The sequence below is a fragment of the Corvus moneduloides genome, chromosome 15, assembly GCF_009650955.1.
Source record: "Corvus moneduloides isolate bCorMon1 chromosome 15, bCorMon1.pri, whole genome shotgun sequence".
NCBI lineage: Eukaryota > Metazoa > Chordata > Aves > Passeriformes > Corvidae > Corvus > Corvus moneduloides.
Genome location: NC_045490.1, coordinates 8,251,639 through 8,277,164, shown reverse-complemented (window position 1 = coordinate 8,277,164; position 25,526 = coordinate 8,251,639). Strand labels below are relative to the sequence as shown.

General features: G+C 40.7%; 1 protein-coding gene across 1 annotated transcript; it reads left to right on the top strand.

Moving 5' to 3' along the window:
- The first annotated feature begins 518 nt into the window (after positions 1–518).
- Positions 519–17,160, top strand: LOC116451637 (neuropeptide Y receptor type 6-like). The gene is made up of 4 exons (XM_032125289.1): positions 519–1,398; positions 8,927–9,006; positions 11,122–11,198; positions 12,177–17,160. Exon 4 carries the CDS (start codon positions 12,195–12,197, stop codon positions 13,314–13,316), a length of 1,122 nt encoding a protein of 373 aa, XP_031981180.1. The 5' UTR covers positions 519–1,398; positions 8,927–9,006; positions 11,122–11,198; positions 12,177–12,194; the 3' UTR covers positions 13,317–17,160.
- Positions 17,161–25,526: the final 8,366 nt, after the last annotated feature.

Here is a 25,526-nt window from a genome sequence, read left to right as displayed (position 1 = left end):
TTTCTGCCGTTGCCTCGTGTCCTCGTGGTTGGCACCATGAAGCTGAGCCTGGTCAGCCTCTTGGCACCGCCCCTTTGGATACAGACGCTCCCTGCGCCCGGAGCGCCGGCACCCGCTGGGCTCGGCCCCGGCCGGGCTCCACCTCCAGCCCTCGCCTTCCCCAGCCCGCTGCTGACTCCCCTCGTAGGGGGTTTAACCCTCCGGCGTGCCCTGTTCCTGTCTGCTCCCTGTCAGAAGATGGGTCTTCTCTCTGTGTCCCCCTTCCCCTTGGTAACCCGCTGCCAAGTGCCCGATCTGGGCTCACAGGACACCGGGCGGCTGCAGCGTGTCCCGAGAAGGGCGGCGGAACTGGGGCAGGGTCTGGAACACAAGTTTGGTGAGGAGTGGCTCAGCCTGGAGAAAAGGAGGCTCAGGGGGGACCTTCTCGCTCTCCACAACTCCCTGACGGGAGGGGACAGCCAGGTGGGGGTCGGGCTCTGCTCCCAGGGAACAAGGGACAGGATGAGAGGAAATAGCCTCAAGTTGTACCAGGGAAGGTTTAGATTGGATATCAGGGAAGAATTCTTCACGGAAAACAATGTCCAGCCCTGGCACAGGCTGTCCAGGGCAGTGGTGGAGTCAGATCTCTGGAGGGATTTAAAAGACATGCAGATGTGGCACTTGGGGTCACGGTTCAGTGGTGGTCTTGGCAGTGCCGAAGGAAGGGTTGGAGTCAATGATCTTGGAGGGCTTTTCCAACTTTCTGTGATTCTTTCCCACTCACTATTCCTGCTACTGTTTCCTCCCCTGCTTCTCAGTCCTCTTTCCCACTGTATTACAGCCTACTCACCCTTAAATCTCTCTCCCTAGCTCTGAAAAGGAGGTATTTGCTCAGAGAAATAATTAGAGCTGTTCAAGAGTGTGCAAACCCTGTGGCATAGTGAGATAATTTTCCAGTTTTTTTCTCTTTTATAGTACATTAAACATTGCCATCATGAAGACTGCAGCATTACTTAGCGAATTTTTCATTAGAAACACGATTTTTTTTTTGGTCTTACAGCCACTGGGGTTTATGTTAAAAATTATGCAGGAGCTAAGAATGGCTGCAGTTTTGCGTCGGGCACTGTCAGGATGTAGTTCCACAGTTGCCTGAACTGGTGCAGCGCTCCAGCCTTGCAATCCTGCCTTTTTCCATGTGCCAGCCTTGATGTTTCTACAAACACACAGCGATCCACTTAAAAGAACTGAGACAGTTTTATAATGAAAAAGGACTTAGTTTTCAGCTGCCTCATTTTTTGCACAACCTGCAGGTGCTTGCTGGAGGGAGGAGGCAGAACTGCAACATCCCCCTGATAGAGATCAATTGAAAATGCTCCCTTGGAGACACAGACACAAGAGGAACACTGACTGTGCTGGAAGGTTGGTTAACCACAGCCCCAGAGGAGATCCAAAGAGGCTGAACATGCTTTTGTCTCACAGGCTATGATTATCACTAACCAGTAGCATTAATACTTGCAAATGCAGTAATCTGATTTTACTCAAATTGGATTTTTTTTATCTTACATCCAAGTCTATAGTAAAAATAACCTATTAAATGTCTGTGTTTGAAAATCACAAGGAAAGTTGTCACATTTAGATCCATTTATCTCAATGCATGAACTGACACCATCATTTTATCTAGTTTAAGAAAAGAGAGTATGCCCATAATCCACTGAAATATTTGCAGTTTTAAAATAAACAAATATTTCCTACTCTATTAAATAAAAATCTTCCAGAGGCTGTTGCAAGCTCCACATAATTACAGGAAATAAAAAACTATATTTTGCCTACTAGTTATTGTAAGACCTGTATGGCCCTTCACAAGATAAATTAATATGTGTCAGGTAGAAAATAATCCATGGGAGTTTTATAGATCTGTAGTTAGAGCAAAAAGGACAAAAAATTAGGAGGAGCTAATTATGGCCTCAACAAAGAAAACAAATCTTGTTTACAGCTCACTTTCTCTCCCTGAAAACAAGACAAACAAGTAGGCCAAAGAACAGATCAGAGAAAAAAAGTCACTGCTTGCATCAGGAGGAGGAGATGAGGGTCTTTAAGATGTGAGTAAATCAGTAGGAAAAATCAGCCACTGACTCAATTCAAGTTAGCCCAAATGCTTCCTCTTCATTTACGCTTTTGACTGGTTGATTAATGAAAGGAAAATGCCTTTAACACACACATACCAAGTCTTGCAGGTGGAAATGTCTCCTCTGAAAACACACATCCAGTCACCTGATCGGTGCAGCAAGTCACTTGTTACACACATTCCTAGCAAGTAGGTGCCTTTCTGTGCTCCTGAACTGTGCCTTTTCCCTCAAGCTATGTGAGCCAGCGAGAGACACAGGTGCTGCCACAGTGTGAGTGCAGAACCAAAGACGAGCCTCACTGTGTGAGATGTAAACCAGACACCACTCCAGCAGCTACAGCAGCTTCCCCACAGAATTCTTAAACTGCTTTTTGCTGTAAACTAGTAGATGCATAATACCATCCTATGGGTTTAAAAATTCTTAGGAAAGCAGCACACAAAAGAAATACATGCCTCTCACTTTCTGACAAGGCACTTGCAGCACGACATTTTTTCAATTCTTAGAGCAGCCTATAGAATAATAATAAAAAAAAAATCATTGTATAAGCTGCTGAAGTTTCTAAATTTAGGTGCTTTTTCAGATAAAAGTTCCACCTGTATCATTACCTAAAGGAAATGTGTTTCTCAAACCAGAAACTTTGGCCAAATGATGCCATGTGTTAAATGTCTTCATGGGACAGTTTAATCAGTGTGTTGGGAAGAAGGGAAGCCAAATCGTTTTCATGCATACACCTCTCTAGTTATTCAGAAGAAATCATACTGCCTAGAGTCCACAGGAGGGCATTACTGCTTAAGAGATTGCAAACCAGAGACATCTGAGCAGTCCCTTTCCAACATGACTTCCTATGTTATCATATATTCTTAGTAAAACTGGTACAAAATAAATTATTAAGGAATTCTTTATATCAATTTTTGTCATTAAAGAAACAACTTTGTCATGCTATTTAATGGGTCCAAACTGCCAAGATGGAAAAGGAATAATGAAGTTTTGGAAAAGAGCATGAAGGGCAATAGAAAAACATTATGAAGTCAAAAGTAGTTCATAAGTTATAAATATTTTATCTAAACCCTCATATAAACACAAAGTCATATCTTTTTAACTAGTTTCAACCTCTTTAATCTAGTTACATGTCTGGCTTCCATAGTCAGCAGGTATTGATTCTTTTTTTTAAGGAATTTAAGTATATCACTTGAATTTTTAATGAGTTTAAGTATTTTTTTTTAGTATAGTGCAGTGCTCTAGACTTAGGTCTAGTTTGACTTTTCAGCAGTAGAAAGCATTTTGAAGCTACAGGATTCCTTCATGTGGACTGTTTGCTGACTAGTTCTGCATTCACATTGAAGACTGTAATAACATCATCTTAGCCACACACGCATTTCACCCAGAAGGCATAGGTGGGAATACAGGGGATTCAACCATAATTTCCCACATCACTCTGAGATACACACACACAGAGGCAAAGATTTTTATTCTCATAATTTCAATGAGATATTATTAGACTTCTGGACACCTCACTCCTACCCAAATCAACACCTCAGGCAGAGCGTAATTGTGCGGTTCATAGGGAGGCATTTTGTCTAAAAATGCAGCAGCACCACGAGCATTTCCAGCCTGGCACCTTGCTTTAGTTACAGTTGTGAAAACTTCTAAAAGATGTACAGCTGTCTTTGGGAGAGTTCTTGCCTTTTTGGCAAAAGTTTCTCTTTCACTCTGTTCTGCTGTTTGCACTTTAATCTGCATAAAAACATCAAACCTGTGATCTTACTTTGGAGACTTTCATGAATTAGTACTGATCAGGAGAGGGTTTTTTGTTGAAAAAGATTTAAAAGTACTGAGAGGCAACTAGATAGTCTTTTGCCTAAAGTCTGAACATGACACTCCTCAGGATAAAAATCTCTACCTTCTGTAAATTCAGATGGGGAATAAAACACTACCCCACTCTTGTATTTGCTTAATGCAAAATAACATAACCTACAGAAAAAAAGGTAACAGAATAACCCACAGGTACTATTTCTTCAGTAAGTAGTATCAAAGTTTATCTACTAAACAAAATCTTCCTGGAGCCCTTTTTAAGGGGAGTTTGCTGAAGAAAGAAACACAGCTTTGTGAAGGGTGAAATGGAAAGTCATCAGAGAATTGAATTTGCATCCTTTTCTTTGGACTTAAGTTACCATTTTCCCTTAAATCCTGCCCTCCCTCCTCTTCCCTCTGAAGTTCAATTTCTCTTTTCCTCTTTCATCTTTTCACTCTTCTTTAATAATTTATTATTTCCTTTCTTCTCTTTCCTAAAATTTTTTATAAAAGCTGGCCATAATTTGAAGTGATGGGATGAAAGTGAGGCAGCAAAATACAGTCTCAAAAGTCAAGATTCTTGTGAAGGATCAAAGAATGTAGCAATGCTGTGACAGATGTGAGACAGGAGAACTTTCACTGTATCTTAGTCCGAGACAGACCAGGATTCTAAATTTTGCCAAAAGAAGACCTGGAGCCAGCAACAATCTCAGCCACACTCTGATCTTTTTCACCTGCAAATTTTTCATTATGTTTTTTCCAGTTAAATTAAAATTTACTTGCTTTTATTTTTTTTCCTCTTAGCTCTTCCTAGGCTCCAACTGTTTCTCATTCCACAGAACCTCTGTGGGGTAGGTTTGTGGTGCTTTTGCATGACTGATGTTAAGCTTTGTTTGAACACAGCAGGAAGAGTTGTGCTGTGAAGCTCAGTAAATACCTGCCTGAAATTAGCTGTAAGGCATCCATGCTATTCAAGAAATTTTAAAATGAGGTGGTGTGAAGTGAGACTTTCTAGACAGAAAATAGCAATCTAGAATTCATATTTTTAATTCAGAAAATCAAAACACTTATTACAGTTTGAAACATGCTGGAAAATTGAAACAGACTGAGATTAATGGAAAAACCTTTTGATTTTTTAAGTATTTCTTAATTAACAATTAGTACACTGAAAGATGTCATGCCATGAGAACAGCAGGGTTCGGTGCTCACAGTGTTGTTATAAAAAGACTCTAGAATGGGAAAAAACAAACCAGAGAAACAAATTGTCATATTCTCCCGGAATCTGTGAGCTATTGAAATAATTCATTTTTTGGCAGAGATGACTTTTGGTAAAAGGGAGTTGGAGAAGTTCTAGAAAGCTACAAAGAATTGAATCAGGGTTTGGAAAGTGGAATCTATTACAAAATATGAATTTATGCAGTCACACTCCTATTACAATTACTCACATATCTAATCTCATTTTCAGTGAGAAAAGTAACTTGGCTGACCCAAAAAATTAAGATGCTAACCTTCCAGCCAGGGAGTGTATTCATCTCCATCTCAGCTCTATGCCAGCTGAATAAGGTCCAGAAATTAGCCAACAGTTCATGGCATGACATAATTTTAAAAGTTAATATGTTATTATAAGTAACTCATTTATAGTTAAATCAGATTTTAAAACAATTGACTTTTCATTCTAGGCATGAGCTAATTGAGAATCAAAATTGAGATCATGATGAGGCATCAAGGATATTGCAAAGCTGTCCTTTAGAGCTATGCAGTATAATGGAGTGAAACCTAAACTCCAGGTAGTGAACATGAATTATTTTTGTGACAATCATTTCCAATTAGGGAAAAAACTCTGAGTCATGAAGCAGTGCTCCAACTTACACATGTACATCCCTGGAGAAAAAGTCACAGTTCACACTTAGCTGTTGCTAGTTTGGTCACATTATAAGCTATTTACTGAAAATCCCTTACTAGGGTGTTAATCTCTCCACAGAACAGGAAAATACGAGGGGAGTGTGGTTTTCCTCCATCACAACGTATTATCTTACTTTCATGGCATTAACCAGCACATCCAACACTAACATATGAGATTTCCAATTATTCTTGTTGATTTTTCTGTGCCTCTTTGAAGTGCTGTTAAGAACAGTACTTACCAGGAAGCAATAATCCAGGAGAGAGATTTGCGGATGTTGGTTGACAAGAAGCTCAGCACGAGCTGGCAACGTGCATTTGGAGCCCAGAAATCCAACTTTGTCCTGGGCTGCATCCAGAGCAGTGTGACCAGCAGGATGATGGAGGTGGTTCTTCCTCTCTCCTCCACTCCTGTGAGACCCCACCTGCAATGCTGCATCCAGCTCTGGAGCTCCCATGTAAGAAGGCTGTGGATCTGTTGGAGTGAGTCCAGAGGAGGCCATCAGGGCACTCCAAGGGCTGGAGCAGCTCTGCTCTCGAGACAGGCTGAGGGAGCTGGGAGTGTTCAGCCTGACAAGGAAGGCTCCAGGGGGACCTCAGAACCCTTCCAGTGCCTAAAGGGGCTCCAAGAGAGCTGGAGAGGGATTTTGGACAAGGGCCTGGAATGACAGGACAAGAGGGAATGGTTTTGTAGTGACAGAGGGCAGGGTCAGGTGGGATTTGGGAAGAAATTCTTGACTGTGAGGGTGGTGAGTCATTGGAACAAATTACTCAGAGAAGCTGTGGTTGCCCCATCCCTGGAAGTGTCCAAGGCCATGTTGGATGTATCTTGGAACAGCCTGATCTAGTAGAAGGTGTCCCTGCCCATTGAAACTGGATGATCATTAAGGTCCCTTCCAACCCAAACCCATCTGTGATTCCGTGACCCTTCAGAGATGTTACAGGTCTCTGAACCACCTCTTGGCCAATCTGCTGTTAAAGAATTCCTTCACCTGGGAAGCTGAGAAATTGTACCTGTACATCTCTACTAAATCTTGCTTTCTGAAGAAGGGGGCTGCAATGGGCAGAAACAAGGACTGCTGCACAGTTACATGGGAGAAAAAACTAAGCAAAAGCAAAAGTTTAGAGTGATAAACCATCAGCAAAGATTCCTGCTAGCCAAGGAATCATGTAAATGCCAAAGCAAAAGGTGAACTCAAAGGACTTACATGTTATTTTTCACCAACAGGTTGTTGCCAATGCTACACAAGTTGTTACAAAGTTTAAAAACCTGCCTATTATGGCACTTCACCCATCACTTAATACTGAGAAATTCAGAAATAACAAGACCATTGATAAAAAGTAAATACAATTCTGCTACCCATTAACCTTTTCTGCAAACAGACACTCCAGCATCTGGCTGAAAACATTACAGTGTGATCCGTCCTCCAGAGCCACGGGTCCCACTTAGCATACAGACCTTTGACATCAGAATTAAACACACCACGAGCAGCTACACCCACAAGCCTCTGATGCTGGATGTGATCTAATTCACAACAGGTTACAACACAATTGAATCCACGCGAGGCAGCAGGTTGATACAACTGTAAAACCAATGGATTACATGTTAAATACTCTTGTTTTTCCACAAATGAAGGACTGCATACAGAATTATATTAGAAACAAAGGCGTGTGTAAATAAGCAACATGACCTTTGAAATTTGTAAATAGAATCAGAACATCTTTTAATTTTATTGACTTACTTGCTTCATAAATAGATAATGCATTTTTATGGCTTGTTCTGATGCTTATCTATCACATTGCATGTTCAGGTTCTGATTAACTTCCTGGGGTTATAGCACAACCAGAAACAGAATTTCTAAAGTACTTTAGCAAAACTTAGTTTTTATAGTAATTTTGACAATCAAACCCACAAGTTCTAGAAATGCTTTAGAAAAATATATTCACATTGCTTGATCATAGCATTTTTGGTTAAAATATCAGAATTCCTAGATCACACCTAGAATAAAAAGCACTGGGTTAAACTAAAGAGAAGGAAGTTTTAGGGGGAGGTGTTAAGGCAGTCTTCCTAGCAGTCAATTAGGCACTTGAATACCTAATCTAAGATTACCACAGATGGTTAAAAAACAGTCTGGACAAACACATGGTGAATAAACACAAATATATGAAAAGCAGGAGGTTCGTCTGGCTGATCACAGAGGCTCCCTCCACCCTCCACCTATTTTATACAAACACTGTAAAATGACAACCAACAATATTTTTAGATAATTAGTTCTGAATTGCACTTCAATACAGCATCAGCATTGCTCATCCCAAAAATCCTCCTGCTTTCCAAAAATCACTCTCTCAAAAAAGCTAGATTGGGCTACTGGAAGTTAAATGGACCCAGGTGAAAATACAAGAGTTTATGCAGCAACTTACCAGATTGCAGGTGCTAAGAAAAGCTCTTCCTTTCCCATTCCATAAATGTTCATTCCAAATATTTCATGAATAAGCCGAATGCTTATTTTTATAAACATGCGACTACAGAATGTATGGACTCTTACTGAAAAAACAGTAATAAAAATTAAGCCCCTTTTTACTATGTGTTAGTACAGTGTGCCATGCTTTCCTTTCCAGGAATAATTTTTATCTGTGGAGTATATGCTAAAATATCAATTTATAATGAAAATCCAATTATCTCAATTGCAATAAAGCAAATGATACACTTAATAGGATGTGCACGCTCTTTCCAAGCAGCTTATTGTATTGCCATATCAGTTAAGAAAGGAATGTGCCATCCACAGATGTTTATGTATGAAATCCTGCAGAGGGAAAACATTTGAACTACAGAACAGATTAAATAATTGAAAAAGAAATTGCATGATAAGGTGTTTGACAGGGTGGAGGGAAGCAGCAGAGTGGAGGAAAATCCATCCCCATGACTACTGGTCCTTCCTCCTCCCTGCTCACTGCTGTTCGTCTCTTCTTGGATTCCAGAGCTTGTTTTATTCCTCAGCTGCCTTCCTACAGCCTGGCAGATTCAATACTGTTGGAAATTGGGGATCTGTGGTTTCTTTCAGACAGAGAAGAAAGGAGAGTTTAGGTATCGCTTTAGGAGAGATGACTTTGCTCTCGATTCTTTTATACAGAAAGAAGATGTGTTTGCTGGCTCTGAGAGAAAAGGAAAATTGTTAAAGGCAGTGTGGATATTACTTGAATTTTTCATCAGGTAAGAAGTCAGAAAATCCATAAAACTGTGACAAAAGTTACTGAAATATCTTTTAAAGCATTGTTTTATTCTCTACAACCTATATTTAAAACTGAATGTAAATTTTCCTCCACATTTTATTTGTGCAATACTTAGGAATAAACAATGTTTGTAATTGAAACGTTTACTGGTCACCTTGAAAGGATGTGACTGTTCATCTTTAGCATAGGTAAGAAAATACTTAGGGAAAAAAGCCTTTCTAAAACTAATTTTATTTTAGACCTTTCTTTTGCTTATGAATGTTTCAGTAATATTTCTGCAGATAGAGGAATGAAACAACTAGGCTAAGGGGTTTATAATAACTTAGTGTTAAACTCTTACTATGGTAGAGAATCTTTTCCAAAATGCATGGATTGGGGGTTGAAGTAATTAGTTCTTTTTATAAAACACTTCAATTCTGATATCAGCTGTAGATGCAGTTCAAGGATGCTGATTCCAGTAACATTTATTTATTAGATTAAAAAATGCCAGTAGGTATTACAATACAGTTCAGCATGCTGTAGTAAATACTAGAGTAACGTATTTTTTTTAATGCTGTGAATACTCCATATGTTTACCAAGACAGCTGTAATTGTTTTATTGCCAAGGAAATGTTTAAATTGCCTTGCAGCATGACATGCACTCTTTAACTCCCAGCACAAACCAACGAGTGAAAAGAAATGACACATTTTCCTGACAAAAGGACAGTGTAGATGGAGCATGTGCCTAAAACTGATGTAGCGAGCAAACTGATTAGGTCAGTACAGGGACTTTTCCCAAACAGAAAATGCCAAAGAAGCCCTACCACCCTGAATTCTTGGGAGAGGACATTCAGAATCTGCTATCAAACTGTGTTGTGCATCCATGGAGAAATAAGCAAGCTTAGTAAATAGTGCATAAAATATTACAAACTTGGCTCAGCCTCATGGCCTTTTGAGTCTCTACAGCTTCTCCTGTTCACATAAAAAGCAGGGAAGAGCAGAGTTTGTCTTTGAAGGTATCAGATCTGTGCCAGCCAGGTGAACACCACAGGCACGGCAAAGAGAAAGATCACCCTTGGGGCAAAGCAGCCAGTCTTTAGATCCTCACACTTCTGAAGTGGCAGTAAATCTCACCGGGGCAACAACTGCCACTGTTGGTGGTAAATTTACTATTTACTGCCTCTTGTCCTTCCAGCACATGCATCCTTCCGTGTGACAAATCCAGCCAGGCAATTAGTGCTGCTCCAGGGAAATGTGGGTTCCAATGCATTCCAGGAAATAGGGGTCCTGAAGGTGCTGTTGTCCAGCCACATCACCGAATTCTGCAGGATGTAACTGTGTCTGAGTCACAGTCCACGGCCTTTCTCCTGGACTCAGGAACAAAAGAGTTTTTGGAGGCTGGTGGGCACACAGTGAAGTACCCAGCTCTTGGTCTTGCCCTACTGAAGTAGGGACACCTGCAAGGGACTGCAAAATCTATCAGAGCCACCAGACTTCCATAGCTTTCGCAGCAGGATTGTAGAGTTTTCCATGTCATTGGCGCAATATAGCTGTAACCAAACCAGGTACATTCTTCAGGGAGACTACAGGGCTTAATGTTAGCCCTGACCACAATTTAAGTCATTTTTGGGACATCAGGGTCACATAGAGTCACATATATCTACAGCCTCTTCTCACTCCAACACAAGTATGCTGATTGAAAAGGATATTTTAATCAGAATGAGAGTGGTAATAGATGCTCCAAAGGCAAGCATGGTATTTTTTGGAGTTTTTTAGAATCCTAGTTTGAAGCACCCAAACTTATGCCAAACAGAAGTATCAGAATAAAGCAGTCCAGGATACAACTCTGGCTGGAATATTCTTTGAGTGTCTGTCGGAAAACAACTACAGAATCATAATTCCAGTTTAACCCTGGATTTGGTGTTTAATTTTGTACAAGCAACTAAACATTTTTTTACTCTTTAGTGAATAAATAATGGCAATCATTCCTGTGAAAAGGCTGACAAATCTCCACATAAGCAGATTATTTCTAGTAATAAAACATCTACCTATCCCTTCTTCTTTTTGTGTATCCTCTTTAACTTCCCACTGCTTCTTCATTCTCCTTTCTCCACAGGCTCTCATCACCACTACTAGGGGTGAAGAACAATCTCCTTCCAGCTAGTTTTCCAGTAATTTCACAGGGGAATAAAGGTGAGTTAAAGTTGAGTTTTGAAAGATAAATGTGTAGAGCATATATCCATTATCCACTTTCAAATTTTAAAAGTTATTCTTTTCGTACTTCACTTTTCCTTTCCCAGGTTGGAAAAAAAACTTTCTAGCAAGAAAGCTGGTGAGCCTTTAAATTAAGATAGACTTTTGCACTCAGTGATAAATTCAAACCCATTAAGATATTAGTTTTAAAACCACAGCACTGTGCTAATATCAGATTTTTTTGCTTGACTCCTGCTTAAGTTAGAGCTGAAAGAGGAATAATTGCTTGCATAACTATGTGAGCTTTGTGTTGTTTACATTGTTCTCAGGTTAGGTTTAGGAAAAAGGACATACTATCTTCAATTCATCAGCAGAACAGGAAACTCCCTTTAAGATATCATAGAGGTTTTGAATGCCATTTGAGCTCAAGCACACATCATTTTGATTAATTCAGGAGGATTGAGTGTATTAACTCACAATGTTTTGTAGTTCTAAAGAAAATGTAAGTGTGATGTCTAAGCTAGCAGAGTGATGGCAGGACCCAGTTTTCTTTGCTGGCAATACAAACGCAACAGATTATCCTCACCAGAATCCATTAAACCTTGTTAAATCTTCAGCAGAGGCAGATCTTAGAATACTTTATTCTGGAAAGCAAACTTTATCCACAACTGGTAAAAGAGGATTTGTATGAAAGCATCCATACAAGTTTAGTCAGAGCTGCTATCACAGCTATTTCTTGCTGTGATTTATAGACCTGTAGCACAGTCAGTGCAGAATCTCAGAAAGGTGACATCAACCTACTTCCACAGAGATACATAAACCCACTAATAACCACATGCTTTCCAGTACTGTAATTAATCATGTGGGATTTGCTCAAAACTTTAAGGACACTGACTACAATGACAGACCCACAGTACCCACTGCTTTGAAAATCTCCACGCAAAGTATATTCTAAATAATACAAAGTTTTGTCCATAGGTTGGAAGATGCTTCAAGATGGATAAAGCTGTTCAGCACCCCAGTGAGATCCTGGCTAATCAAACTATCTCTAACATTAGCCTTTCTCAGTTCTTGGACTTTGATACATGCCAACTTTCCTTCCTTGCAGAATTCTTGCTTATTACAGCTTACACATTGGTTACATTAGTGGGGCTTGTTGGAAATCTTTGCTTAATTGTTATAATAAAGAGACGGAAAGAAGCTCAAAATGTTACCAACATTTTGATCGCCAACCTCTCTTTATCAGATGTCTTAATCTGTATCATGTGCATTCCTGTCACAGTTGCATATACCTTAATGGACCACTGGATATTTGGGGAAGCAATGTGTAAAATAGGCTCTTTCATACAAAGTCTCTCTGTCACAGTCTCCATTTTCTCACTTGTACTCATTGCTATTGAGAGATATCAGTTAATTGTGAACCCATGTGGCTGGAAGCCTAATATTTCACATGCTTATTGGGGAATTCTTTTCATCTGGGGACTTTCCCTCATCATATCCACTCCATTTTTAGTGTTCCACCAAATAACAGATGAACCCTTCAAACATCTGTCTTTCCATAGTGATTTCTACAAGAACAAGGTTGCTTGCATCGAAGCATGGCCATCTCATACAGAGAGACTGATTTTCACCACTAGCCTGCTGGTTTTCCAGTACTGCTTCCCACTGGGGTTTATTTTTATCTGCTATCTCAGGATATTTGTGTGTCTTCGAAGGAGACGTGGTAAAATAGACAGGATGAGAGAGAATGAGAACAGGCTGAGTGAAAACAAAAGGATTAATATGATGCTGGTATCAATTGTTGTGACCTTTGCAGCTTGCTGGTTGCCTCTCAATACATTCAATGTGGTTTTTGACTGGAACTATGAGGCACTTATGAGCTGTAATCATAACCTGGCATTTACAATCTGCCACCTTGTGGCCATGATCTCAACATGTATCAATCCCATCTTTTATGGGTTTCTGAACAGGAACTTTCAGAAGGATTTGGTAGTGTTAGTTCACCACTGCAGATGCTCAGCATCACATGAGGAATATGAAAATATTGCCCTTTCAAACCTGCAAACAGATGCATCTAAGGGATCTCTGAAGTTAAATAATCCCCATGTGGATATATAAAATAATCTAACTGCAGTTTCCAAAATTCTGTATTTTGTTGCAGATGGCCTCTTTCTGCAGGTCTTGGTCATGTTACCACCAAGTTTAGAGGAAGTCTTTGCCATTTAGTTCAGCACAACCGGGATTATCCTCCTGTAGGCATACTCTTAACAGCTACTTTATGATAGTATTAATGCTGATAAACCACTTCCAAGAGTCCTAAAGATCAATAATAATAAATCATAAACAGTATTAACATCTTCCTTTTTAATCCACAGTTTCCAAGTTACTGGCATGCTACCTTAACACCAATTAAAATGTTTCCATTTCAGCCACTGATGGGGATGTCCTTCCTAAACACCTGGCTTCCCCCAAGCAAACCCTGAATGCTGTGGTATTCCTAACTTCAGCGGCCTTTCACACACTGTTTTCTGGCATTTTTGTTTTCCAACACTACATCAGTACCCTGGTTAATCTGCAGTTGACAGGCAGTTCACACTGTAAGGAAGGCCCTTGAAGTTATCCTAAGACTCCACCACCATCCTTTCAGCCCCCTCATGCAGTTTGCTTTGGTTTAGTACCAGTTCAGCCCAGAAATTGTATTTTAACAAGGGAAAAGGCTAGAGCTGGAATTTTTTTTTTTAATGAACTCTAAAACAGGACCCATTGATGTACTGCAAGTTCCACTCAGAATGATGTTGTTCAAGATTAAATACATATTTAACATTTCTCCTAAAAGCATTGCATTCTCCAAACCACCAGTAAAGATCATTGCTTTCTCTCTTACCATCATCACCGGTCCTTACAACAGACCTTTTAGAATCTCCATTATAAAAAAAACACACTACGAATTCAGAGTAAATTTTGGTCTAGCTACTTAGTTAGATTTCCCTTTGAGTAGAAAATTAGGTTTGCATTTTAATTTCAGCAATATTTTTCCCCACATTTTTGCACTAGCAAAAGGGCATACTTGAGCAGATGTGGTCATTTCTGTCCACAGAAACACAGTTTCTGTGTTTGAAAATAGTTTCTTTTGTAACACAGTGCAAAGAAGCCTAAAGGTACAATACTGAAAACAACTTTTCTTAAAACTAAAACATTTTAAAAACCACTTTCCAGTGTGGCCATAAAAGAACAGCCAAACTTATTCTTCATCCATGATATAGTGGCAACATAAAAAATCAGTTAATATTGAGCTGTTGAAAGACAGTACTTAGAACACTTTAGTCCAACAACTCACCATGTTCAAATTAAATATAAGTAATTACTTGTACTGCTAAAGCCCCTTCTTTTTTTTTTTCTGAGTTTCAAAAACCTCTGTTTTAACACCTGTACATAAGATTTCTTGTAAAGTATTTCTTAGCAATTTATCGATGCCCCACTTAAGCAAAAAGAATTAACATTCAAATTACAATGAGCTCCTTTTCAACTCACCTTAAGGCTGTAAAGTTCTCTTGGAGAGGGACCATCACTTTCCATTGCCATCCAGTTCCTAAAGGATTCGGTCAGGTCACAGTTCTCTTGTTACAGCTTTTGTTCAGACTGTCTGCACCACTCTGCTCATCAGAGAAGCTCTGTCAGAAGAGCCTCACCAGCTCATGCAGGTACTCAGGTTTGTTAAGTGCCCCCTGATTCACACTGAGATAAAAGGCTTCGGTGAAATCTCTTAGTGCAGCCCCATCACAAGAGCAAGTATGGCAGAATTAGTGACATGCTAATCCAGTATCTGAGTGATAGGTATGGATTAGCTTTAGTGTAATTTAGGGGTTTTATCTAATTAAATCAAATAGTATGCATTTGGAATCGATTACACAAACCTTAACTTAAACACCTGCCTTGTGCATCATACGAAAGAAACCAGGAGACAGAAATACCTAATAACAGCCAATGATCAGACTGTTGAGAGTATCTAGTTCTAACTATTTCAATGAACTCCAACCCGGGTCACTGGGCTGCCTTCATTGCTGATGCACATCATCTGTTTGATCTGCACAATAAGCATTTAATCAAGTTAAAAGCAGCACCTTGCAGTCAATGGCTCTGGGGCCGTGCATGGTCAGAGGGGCTGTTTGTGCTTTGGTGAAGGGGAGGGGATGGAGCTGCTTTTCTCTGAGAACTGAGACTCGTGGGTAACAAAATGATTCACTGTCTTCATTGCACCTGGCTTAACTGAGAGCAGATCTGATCCAGGAACTTCGCTTTTCTTGGGGATCCCAGGACCTGTACAGAAAGCCATCTACTTCTGTCAGAAGTCATTTGCTGGTATCACACCTGCTAGAGCCTGGACTATCAGCTGGATTTGGAACACAAATCTCTATCATTCTCTTCCTCATATTTGTTTACAGCTTCAGGGCCCATGTTAAAAGCATTTTACAAGCACATGACATTCACAGTTTACTCTAATTTATCACTACTAGCAAAACAGTTCAGATTACTCTTGTTGGCAAATGTCTCAGACAGTATTTAGTGTTCAAATCAGGCCCAGCTGAGATTCCCATGTGTGAACTTGGCCTAAGTGTCTCCCGTCCTGTCCCATCCCATCCCATCCCATCCCATCCACAAGCCCGAGAATGTTTACTTTTACAGCAGAGGTGGTTTTAGTATCATGTCCCAAGTGGTTTAAATACAGGCATGAAATGCATTCTGGTTCAAATTATGTGATGCTGATGGATGGTCTCTCTACTCTCTCCTGAGAAGTGCTTGGGCAGTATGCATTAGACAGGCAAAAAAAAAAAAGATTGCCATCACTTTTTGTAATACCAATTGTCTACTCCTGACATCCTGATCAGAGTTAAGTATTCAATTTTTCCTTCCAGTCCGAATCTTGGTATAAGAGGGTTCTTCATTAGCAGGTGGGAGCTCTCTCAGCAATGACACTGCTTCAGAATCAAAAGTGAACAATACTTGTGCCTTGATTTCTCCATTTCATTTCTTTCTCACACTATCATTTGACTCAAGTGCTGATGGATGCTCCATTTCTGTTCTGAACATTCAGTCATCAAGTATTTCTCCTTAATGTTGCACTTGTAACAATCATATTGTTAATGGAACAGAGGATCCTCACTGTCTCGAAGACATTGCCCTCAGCGCTGCATGTTCTCTCACTACATCCACTGGCTTCCTGTGCCTCCTGGTACTGAACTTCCCAGCAAGTCAGTGGGAGTCAATTGACTGTGACAGGAATAGGATCAAAGAGCCGTTGCTTGTTTTTATAGCATAAGTATTATGGACTCCAACGTGGTATGTGGCAGTGGTAAATGTAACTGCAATATGTAATACTTAAAGATTGCTCAAGGTAAACTGGCAAATGCCCTGTCTTGGGTAATGCTGATGACTTTATTTTCCCTTGTTTTATTGGTATGGCAAGTAGAGAAAATACTAACAGCCTTTCTCAGCAGAAAGTTGTTACCTGATGCAACCAGCTGGAGGACTGTGAGCTTCCTCGGTGGGAGCAGCACCATGGAATTAACTACGGAAAGCTAGAGGGGGAGCCTGAACTCCCACATGCTATTCCAGTGTACAAACTCTTAGTTTTTAAAAAATAAAAAACTGTGTCAGAGCTTTGTTTGAGTGGTTTGGTCATGCAGACCAGACCAATATATTTATAAACATCCTTGTAAATGAACTGTGTCCTTACATGTCTGTATTCTATGGTTGATTCATCTCACTTTAAGCACATATAACTAGGGTTGGGTACTTGGGAACTGGCATCCACTGTGGAAATTATTCCATTGAACAAAGAGCTCAATTGATTATTGACTGTAATCCTGTCTGGGGACAAAGGCAGTGCCAGTGCTGTGTGTGATTTAAAGACTGATTTCTCCCATTGGCTGACAAATAAATATTACCCTGTGTAAAACCATCACCCTGCCCAGCTGGTGAATTGTACTGTTGGTAACTGGGATAGGACACCTCCAATTCAAACAGGGCGCCAGAACAACAAGAATCACCAAAAGGTCCAAAGAAAGATCCAAAGGTCCAAGAAAGAACCAGAGCCTGCTGCAGGTTGAAGGGATGGCCATGAGCACAGATCAAGGACACAAAGGTACTCGGGAAGGGACCTGACCAGACTTCAGATGTGTGAGGGAGCTGCTGACCCAGTGGAGACAAATAAGAAGGACAAGAGGACACAGAGACTGCTCTGAGGAGAAGGGGTGACCTCTGGAGATGTCCTGACAAACCCAGAGGGGGTACAAAGTACACTCCAGACACAGCAGTGTGCTCTAAAACATCAGGATGAGCTAAGAGAAGAGGAAAATAAACAAACAAAAAAGACAAAGAAAAATTAAAAAGCAACAGGGTATGTGACAAACAAGAAAAAATTAAAAAACAGGAATAGCCAGCTTAATAAAAGGAGACAGAAAAATTTTAAAAGCTAAGGGGTACAAGGCAGAGGAGGAAAAAAAATTAAAACAGGGACAGAAAATAGATAAGAGCAGACATAGAAAAGCAATTCAAAAATGAGAGGAGAGTGAATCTGTAGCAAAGTTTTGAGAAACCTCACAATGAAGGTCAGACAGGCTGCAGAACTTAGTGAAACCAGATAGACTCCATAAACAACATTGTCCTTTCAATTCTATGCTAATAAGACAGTTAGAAATATTCCACAATGGCAACTGTAGAATTATCTTGTCTGATATCACTCATTTTTAAACAAGGTTCCTTTGGTTTCCATGCAAATGCACTGACTGATGCCTTTTATTTCATTTCCATTTCATTTCATTTCTTTCATTTCATTTCATAGATTTCTCCATTAGTCACAGGCTATTTACATAATGTGATGGAATTGGCACCTCTGTGGAGCTATTCTCTGCAGAATTCACTTCACCCTCATACCTGGTGAGGAAAAGCTGTTAATTCATGTAGATGTCAGGGTTGTAACAGCTCCATGAATTAGTTCTTCCAGCCAGGAATGGCTACTAGAGTCACAAGAACCTCTGAAAGTTCGGGTTCCCTCTGAAGAGAATCTCTTATCCCCCCTTGGCAGCTCCGTTTTTGGTTGTAGACTCCTGCAGTGCTTAATTGCATGGAATCAGACCCGCAGTGCCTGAGGGGGGACTGGGAGAGGCACGGATTTCCCAGGCACACCTGCAGTGAGCGCTGCACACCCTCCACAGGCTCCCAGGGCACCCTTATATTCCCCAGCACATTCAAATCTCTCCTGTCCTCAATAAGGGCCAACAGATTTGTCTACTAACAAGTTATAAAGTGATTAATTTTGGGACTACAATAATTTGGATAGTATAGTTGTGTCAGATGATTCCATGCTTTAATTTCTACCTTGAAGCCATCTCAGGATTTGCCATCATTACAACTACTAAAAACCAACCCATGACTGTAGTCTGATCATATTCCCACATTTCCTGAAGTAGTTGGCCAATGGAAGCTGTTCAATCCCCATCAGATTATTTGGTTTGGGAGTGGTATTTGGGTTTTGTTTGCTTTTCAAATAAATTCAACCACTGTTTTCTTACACATGAAAAGTAAACCTAGGCAAGAATAAAAGTCAAGCATCTTTGTGTGGATCAAAAAAAGAAAGAGATCTCAGAACAGTTTCCCCAGAGCCAATTTCCCGTTCTTCTGGAATTTCCTCAACAAAACTGTCTAGCTGCCTCTCCTTTTACATAACCACAGCAACTATTACCTTGCAGTCCTTACCCATTCCCAGTGCCTCTTGGGCAGATTCCACTGCTAAAGGAGCTCTCCTCAGCTGCAGGAATGAATGCCAAACAGCCTAAATCTTGGGGAAGGGGCTTGGCTTGGCTCTAAGGTGGCAGGGAAGGAGCTGAATTTGACAGAGCAGAACAGAGCTGAGACAAGATCTCAACGGAACTCAGACCCTGGAAGAGACTAAGGAGATTCTGCAAGAAAAATGGAGATACAGTTTACAAGTCTCAAATTGTAACAGCGTGTAAAAAAAAAAAATAAATATATGTTTGTGTGTGTTTAATTCAACACATGGGCAGCTATCTGGGCAGCCAGAGAAAAGATTGTATTTGAGCATCATGTTTTCACAGGACAATTTTTCCAAAGAAAAAAAAAGACACAGGAACAATTTCATATTTAACTTGCACAGGTGGAAGATGCACATACAAACTGCAGCCATTACCAGAGACAGGCAGCCCTTGCAGGAGCACAAAGCCATCAGGCACCTGAGCTGTCAGCGAGGCACTCCCAGCTTCCTCCTGTAAGGCTTGGGAGCTCTTACAGCAAACAGCAGGGAGGGCCCAGGGCAGCAGATTGCTCCAGCTGCGCTGCAGGATGGGCACTTCACAGCCTCACTGGGCGGCTCTACGTTTATTGCCTTTTGAGGAGCTGCAAAGTAAAGGTCAGAGGGACCTTGCCACACCCACAGGGTAAACTTTTGGGAGGCAAATTAGTCAGCAAATAATCTCTTTTAGCTATGCAGCCCACTATTTCACTATTTGTAAAGAATATCTTTGCCAGTCAGCCTAGCAATGCTGTCAGCATGGCATGATACCCTATCCAGCACACATTTACATTTGTGCATTTCAGATGGCTTTAAGTGTCTTAGTGCTTCCAGCTCTTTATTCCCAGACCTTTCTGACCGTGTTAGCAGGTCAAGTTCTCACTTACACCAAATGCACCGTGCACTCCTGCCCTGAGTGGAAATCAGAGATCTCCTCCTTTGGACTGGTGTCATGCATGTCAACCAAGATCAAATATGTGTCCAGGGCAGCCCGGGCTTTCTCCTGGAATTGGCTCTCAAGGCCTCTTGCCACAGGCGCCGTCTGTCTCCAGCTCTTTGTGGCCGGTGGGAGCAGGGGGAACTGTGAAAAATGTCACACTCCAGTGGTTTTGAATGCCACCATCCGTGTTAGTGACCGTAAACCTGATCCCAAGAGAGCACACTCTCCACGGGCATCCACAACCTCTGAGCACTGCAGAACCTCCCACTAACCTGGCAGGGTCAGACCCCCAGGGCTTGTCAGACAGAAACCCCAAAACCTAAGGCATATGAAGGCATAACCATCTTTGGAAATGCTCTTTAGTAACTAAAACCAGCTAAAACTTTGCCTGTATTTAGGCATTCAAACAAAACCATTGACATACTGCACTGAGTCGTCAGCTGAAGGAAGAGAAGTCCCGTGACTGACTGGGAACAAGATTCCTGGATTCTAATTAAAGAGGAACTTGAGACTCCTTTAAAAATTTGCCACAGAATTAGCATTGAATCCAAAAGCAAAATCTGAGTTGACTGAAAGGTCAACAAACACAGGGAGATAATTACTGCTTGATGTTCCAGGAAATCCAAGCTCTGACACTAAATTTAAAAAAAAAAAGCCTTTGATGAACGATAACAAAAACTTTCTTTCTTCCCATCCCCATCATGCAAACAGACCAGACACAGACATACTGAGGGAATTACGCAAGAAAATCCCAACAATCATGGAAGTTCAAATATCCTGTTAAACCTCACATCTTTATTCATTGACATACACAAAAAACCAAATATTTCAAGGAAAAGCTGGGGGTTTTTGTTAGCATCATTTACTTTTCTGACTTATCAATTTACAGAGTTGATTAGCTTTTGCTTTGAGCCCTTGCCTCTTTCTAAAGAAAAATATACAGTGTATTAAGATTTTAGGAGTACTCAAGTCATATTAAAAGACTGAGGTGAGTGTTAAAATATTTTCAGTGTGTTTCTGCATGGAGGGGATCTGCAGCAGCTGTATAAAAAGCATCTGAGAATAGCAACAGCAAGTTATGAGCAAAAACAAATTACGAAGAAAGAAAAATTATGAACAGTCAAATTAATTTAATCAAGGGTTACTGTACATCTGCTGCTAAGAAATAATAGCTGCTTCTTGTTTTCTTAGAAAAGCTCAAAAAAGTCAGCTGCTAGTTTAACAATTAAGTAGAATTTAAAAATATATAGAATGACTGAACTGTTGAGGATGTGAAGGGGCCTCTTGATATCATCTAGTCTAACCCCCCATGCTCAGCAAGATAAAATGCTTTTTCTGAAGTATAATCATAAATTTGCCTAATTAAAACTTCACCAGAAAGCTGCTCCTGGGTGAGTGTTGCTGAACCACCACTGACCTCACTGGGAAGTTTGGTGCTGCTCCAGTTCAGGATATCCCCTCTTGGAAGGATTTTTTTTTTTTCTCTGTCCCAGTTCATGTTGCTGACAAACTGGGAGCTGAAGTCCCTCAGAAAAACAAAAATCTCCCAGTGGAAGCCACTTCAGCCGCCAGCATGAAGGTAGCAGTGAGCAGACATGATGTGGAGCTGCTGATGGAGCAGGCATGAGCCTGGTATGTCTGGGCAGATGTGCAAGCAGAAAAAGAATTCTTTTATCCTTTTTTTCATGCAGCAGACCAAACCAGGGCTGAAATCAATAGAAATTGGTTTCCTGTCCACTTCATCTCTGGGATCCTGATGGCTTTGGAAGTTAATATTTCAGTACATGGTACAGATAGAGAAACAGACACCAGCAGAACTGCTTTAGATGACCAGAATTCAGAGATCCTGCAAAATCCTGTCATCTACATTTTATATTAAATATATCTAGAGGATGCTTGTCAAATTTGATCTTCATGAATATGTGTCAACCTTTTATACTGACTTCATTTGCTTTACCTTGAGAGCAATTGAGCTGGTCCCCGAGGCAGGCATTACTCACATGCCACCTTTAACAATCAGATTAGCATCGTGGTGTTTGCTCCAAAAGCTGCAGCCTTGGTGCTCAGCATTGCAATGAGATCTGAACACAGGCATAGCCTGGCCGAAGCTCCAGCCCTGTCTTGGAGAGGTCCATGCTCACCATATGGTGCTCCTGCTACGCCTGTGCTATTTCTAGCTTCCAACACTATTGGAATTGTGATGAAAAGATTTATAAATAAGGCTTTGATGCCAAGATGTCTGCTCAGCACACCATAAACCTTTTTTGCAGGTAGTTGAACCAGTACAGTGCTATGCAGCCATCACAGTACAGGTTCACACACCTTGCTCTTTCTTTGCCCAATTCCTTAGACCTACTTTTACCCACTTTGCTTTCTCTCCTCCTCTTCTTGCAAACCTGTGTGCCTGGATTTAAATCTATTTTGGCTCTGACATTATTTAACCAGATGGGAAGAAAGCAAACTTATACTCTTGGCAATGAAATGAGTCCTTCACTCCTTGAAAACCTCATTCTACCACTTACCCAACACCCACCCTCAGCACAAGGTGCCAATTCTGCAGCACAGACAGACCTGGCCAGCCCTGTGCCCACCACCCCATGCCCAGCCCTCTGGGCACATCTTCCACATAAAGTCAGGTGGAAAACCAGGTACTGACAATACCTTCTTATCAAAAGTTGCCCACATCCCAGTGTTACCTTTAGGTAACACTAAAATAACAGTTCACCTAAAAGCATTAATTTCTAGATAAATTGTTCTAATGAATTTTTAGTAGACCAAATGCTCCTTTCAAATCAAATGATAAGGGCTGTATAAAACCCTTTTTTTTTACTCTACTGTTCAGCATTTAGGTTAATCTCCTGTCTAGTTTTAACATCTCAGCAGTCATCCTGCTGCAAAAATGAGCACTTTGCAGTCCTAATCAAAAAGCCTTGAAAGGCTCTAGAATTCCCAGGGGGTGACAGAGGTACAATGGCTTTCTCCTTCACACAGCAATGAACCTTCTTAAATGTCCCCAGCTGCAGCCAAAACAGAAATCTGGCTCACACAGCACTGACTTCAGTGCACTGAGCACATCAAAAATGAACCACGTTGGTGCCAGGGGTAGGAAATATGTTATTATCTGTTATGGTTACAGAGAGAGGAAGGTTTCTCCCAGGCTGAGCTTCCAAAATACATGCGGGAAATGGATTACTCCTGTCTCAAAGCCCATCACCCATTTCTAGAATCCTCCAGTGTTCAGCTTCCTCTACCTGGATTTTCAGTTTCCCTTTCCTTCCTTCTCTCTACCACTCCCTTACTCACTGGGAAAGAGCAGAGATAACATTTCTCACAGGATTTAGCAAGAACATCTACATGATGCAAGAACCCAGCACCAGGATTTAACAACCTGTAATTCAGGGTTACCAATCAGGACAGTGAAAATCGAAGGTTTTATTTGCAGGGGGGAAAAAAGGAAACAAAAACCCAACCAAAAATAAAAATTTAAAAAAAATTGAAAACAAACAAACAAAGCAAAACAAAAAAACACCAAACAAACCACACAACCAAAAAAAACCCCCAAACCCCCCCAAGCCCCCCAAAAAACCCAAACAAACCAACAAAAAACAAAACAAACCAAATAAAAAAAATCACATGAACAAAAACCACAACAAAACACTAACACACTCTGGAACTTTTACCAGCCATCATATCTAGATGAAAAAAAGTTGTTTCCATTCACTTAAGTTGTTTTTTCATTAAAAAATAACTACTACAAAGCGCTGGGAATCAAAGGTCAGATTTTACCATTAAGCAAGTCTTGGAATTTTCAGTAGCAGAGTCCCTGCACAGTAAACTACCAAATACCAGACTCATCCTTTTCCTTCCCAGAGATTTTGACAGCACTGTGCTTTCCACAGCACACCTGAGACACTCAAGAAACACTGGACCTGCAGTACAGCAGCTGTGCAGGAATTCCTCAAAAGACATTTTCCACCTTTTTCACCTCTGCAGAGGTGAGGCAAACATGAGCCAAGAAAGCTCCCAGTATCACCTCACCACTTCCACCAACAGGTTTAGCAAAGTCCACATCCACGTTCTCAGCCTGGTTGCCTCCACAGCACTGGGGCTGGGTCAGCAGAGCTACATCAGCTGGAAGTTTGGAGCAACATCCTTGTGATCTCTAGCTCAACATCAGCTTGAACCTTCCTAGGGAAATCAGTGTACTGCCAACATGATCAGACAACTTTTCCCATGCACAAAATTTGCTCTTTAAATACTTCCAAAATACGAAGATTTTTGATATCACAAAGAATACATGTTGGCAGATCAGCTCCCTCATTTTAAGTGTAACAAAAGGTGAGGACAAACTCAGCTCTAGATCCCTGCCCAGTTTTACTTATTCTGCTTTGACTCCCAGCAGTGCCTGTGAGGACCAGCAATCCCCTTCTGCATGTTCCTGGAGTACCCGCAACATTTCCTGCACCAGCCCCATGTCAGCTCTTCTTCCCAAGAAACCCAGACCTCTGTTTGTCAAATTGCCACACTTTACACCAACACTCCCATAGACAGTGCTCAGACACTGTATTATCAATGAATTCATACAGCTGCATTTAGACAAAACCCTAAGAGGATCCAGACCAGTTTTGTGCATGAACTGCCTGAGCTGTCTGCTGAGTTCCACATCATGCTCACTATTCTGTCAGCAAATCTGAAATTTCCATGTATTTTTCTCCTAGTGACTTCAATGGAAATACGAAGAGCCCAAATTTATGAAACAATCAGATTTTTTTCTTGGCTCAGTTTTGAAAAGAAGGAAGAAAAATAACCAAAAGTCTCTCCCCATCTCACTCTTTTATTGTATTGATATTTTGTCTTGTTATCTCTGGGGCCTCAGTCACAAGGCTTGGTGGAATTGCTTCAGTCCATAATAATTACTTGTTCACATCATAAACCCATTATGGCACAATCTGTCATTACTGGCATATATTGTCATTATTGTCATTATCTGCCATCCTTGTTTGGCCAAGCCAGCAGCTGTGGTGATCACACCGGTAGTACAGGCTGGGTTGGGCAGCTCAGATAACACAGCAAGTACCTGCACAAGGCATATCTTTAGATGGGAGAATTGTTCACTTTCTTTGGAAAAAAAAAAGCAAATCAACAAAAATTTAAGAGGAGCGGTTATTTTATCACCATATTTCCTGCAAGTCTTTTATGGGTACAAACTATTTTTGCGTTGCAGAAAATGAAGGCAGAATTATGCTTGGGTTGTATCTAATTAATTTATGCTTGGGTTGTATCTAATTAATTTTTCATACTAAAAACCTTCTTGTTGCCAGATGGCTGATATGTGGCCATTTAGAAACCAGAAGGTACCAGTCAGAAATCAGATAAAGCCCTCAGCTTTGTTCACAGAGCCCCTTTTTTACCTCTGGCCTGGCTAGACAGATTGTACTGTATACCTTTGAACACAGAAGTCATTTAAGAGAAGCACAAATCTTTACAATTTTACTGAATCTCTCTGGACTTCAGAATTATTCTTTTTCTTTCAAAGCAATCACTCTCCAGGGTAAAATACAGAAGGGACAGAGTATTAACC

Bases quoted from the DNA above. Each gene is read 5' to 3' on its own strand.
- LOC116451637 (XM_032125289.1), top strand. From the start codon at position 12,195: ATGGATAAAGCTGTTCAGCACCCCAGTGAGATCCTGGCTAATCAAACT.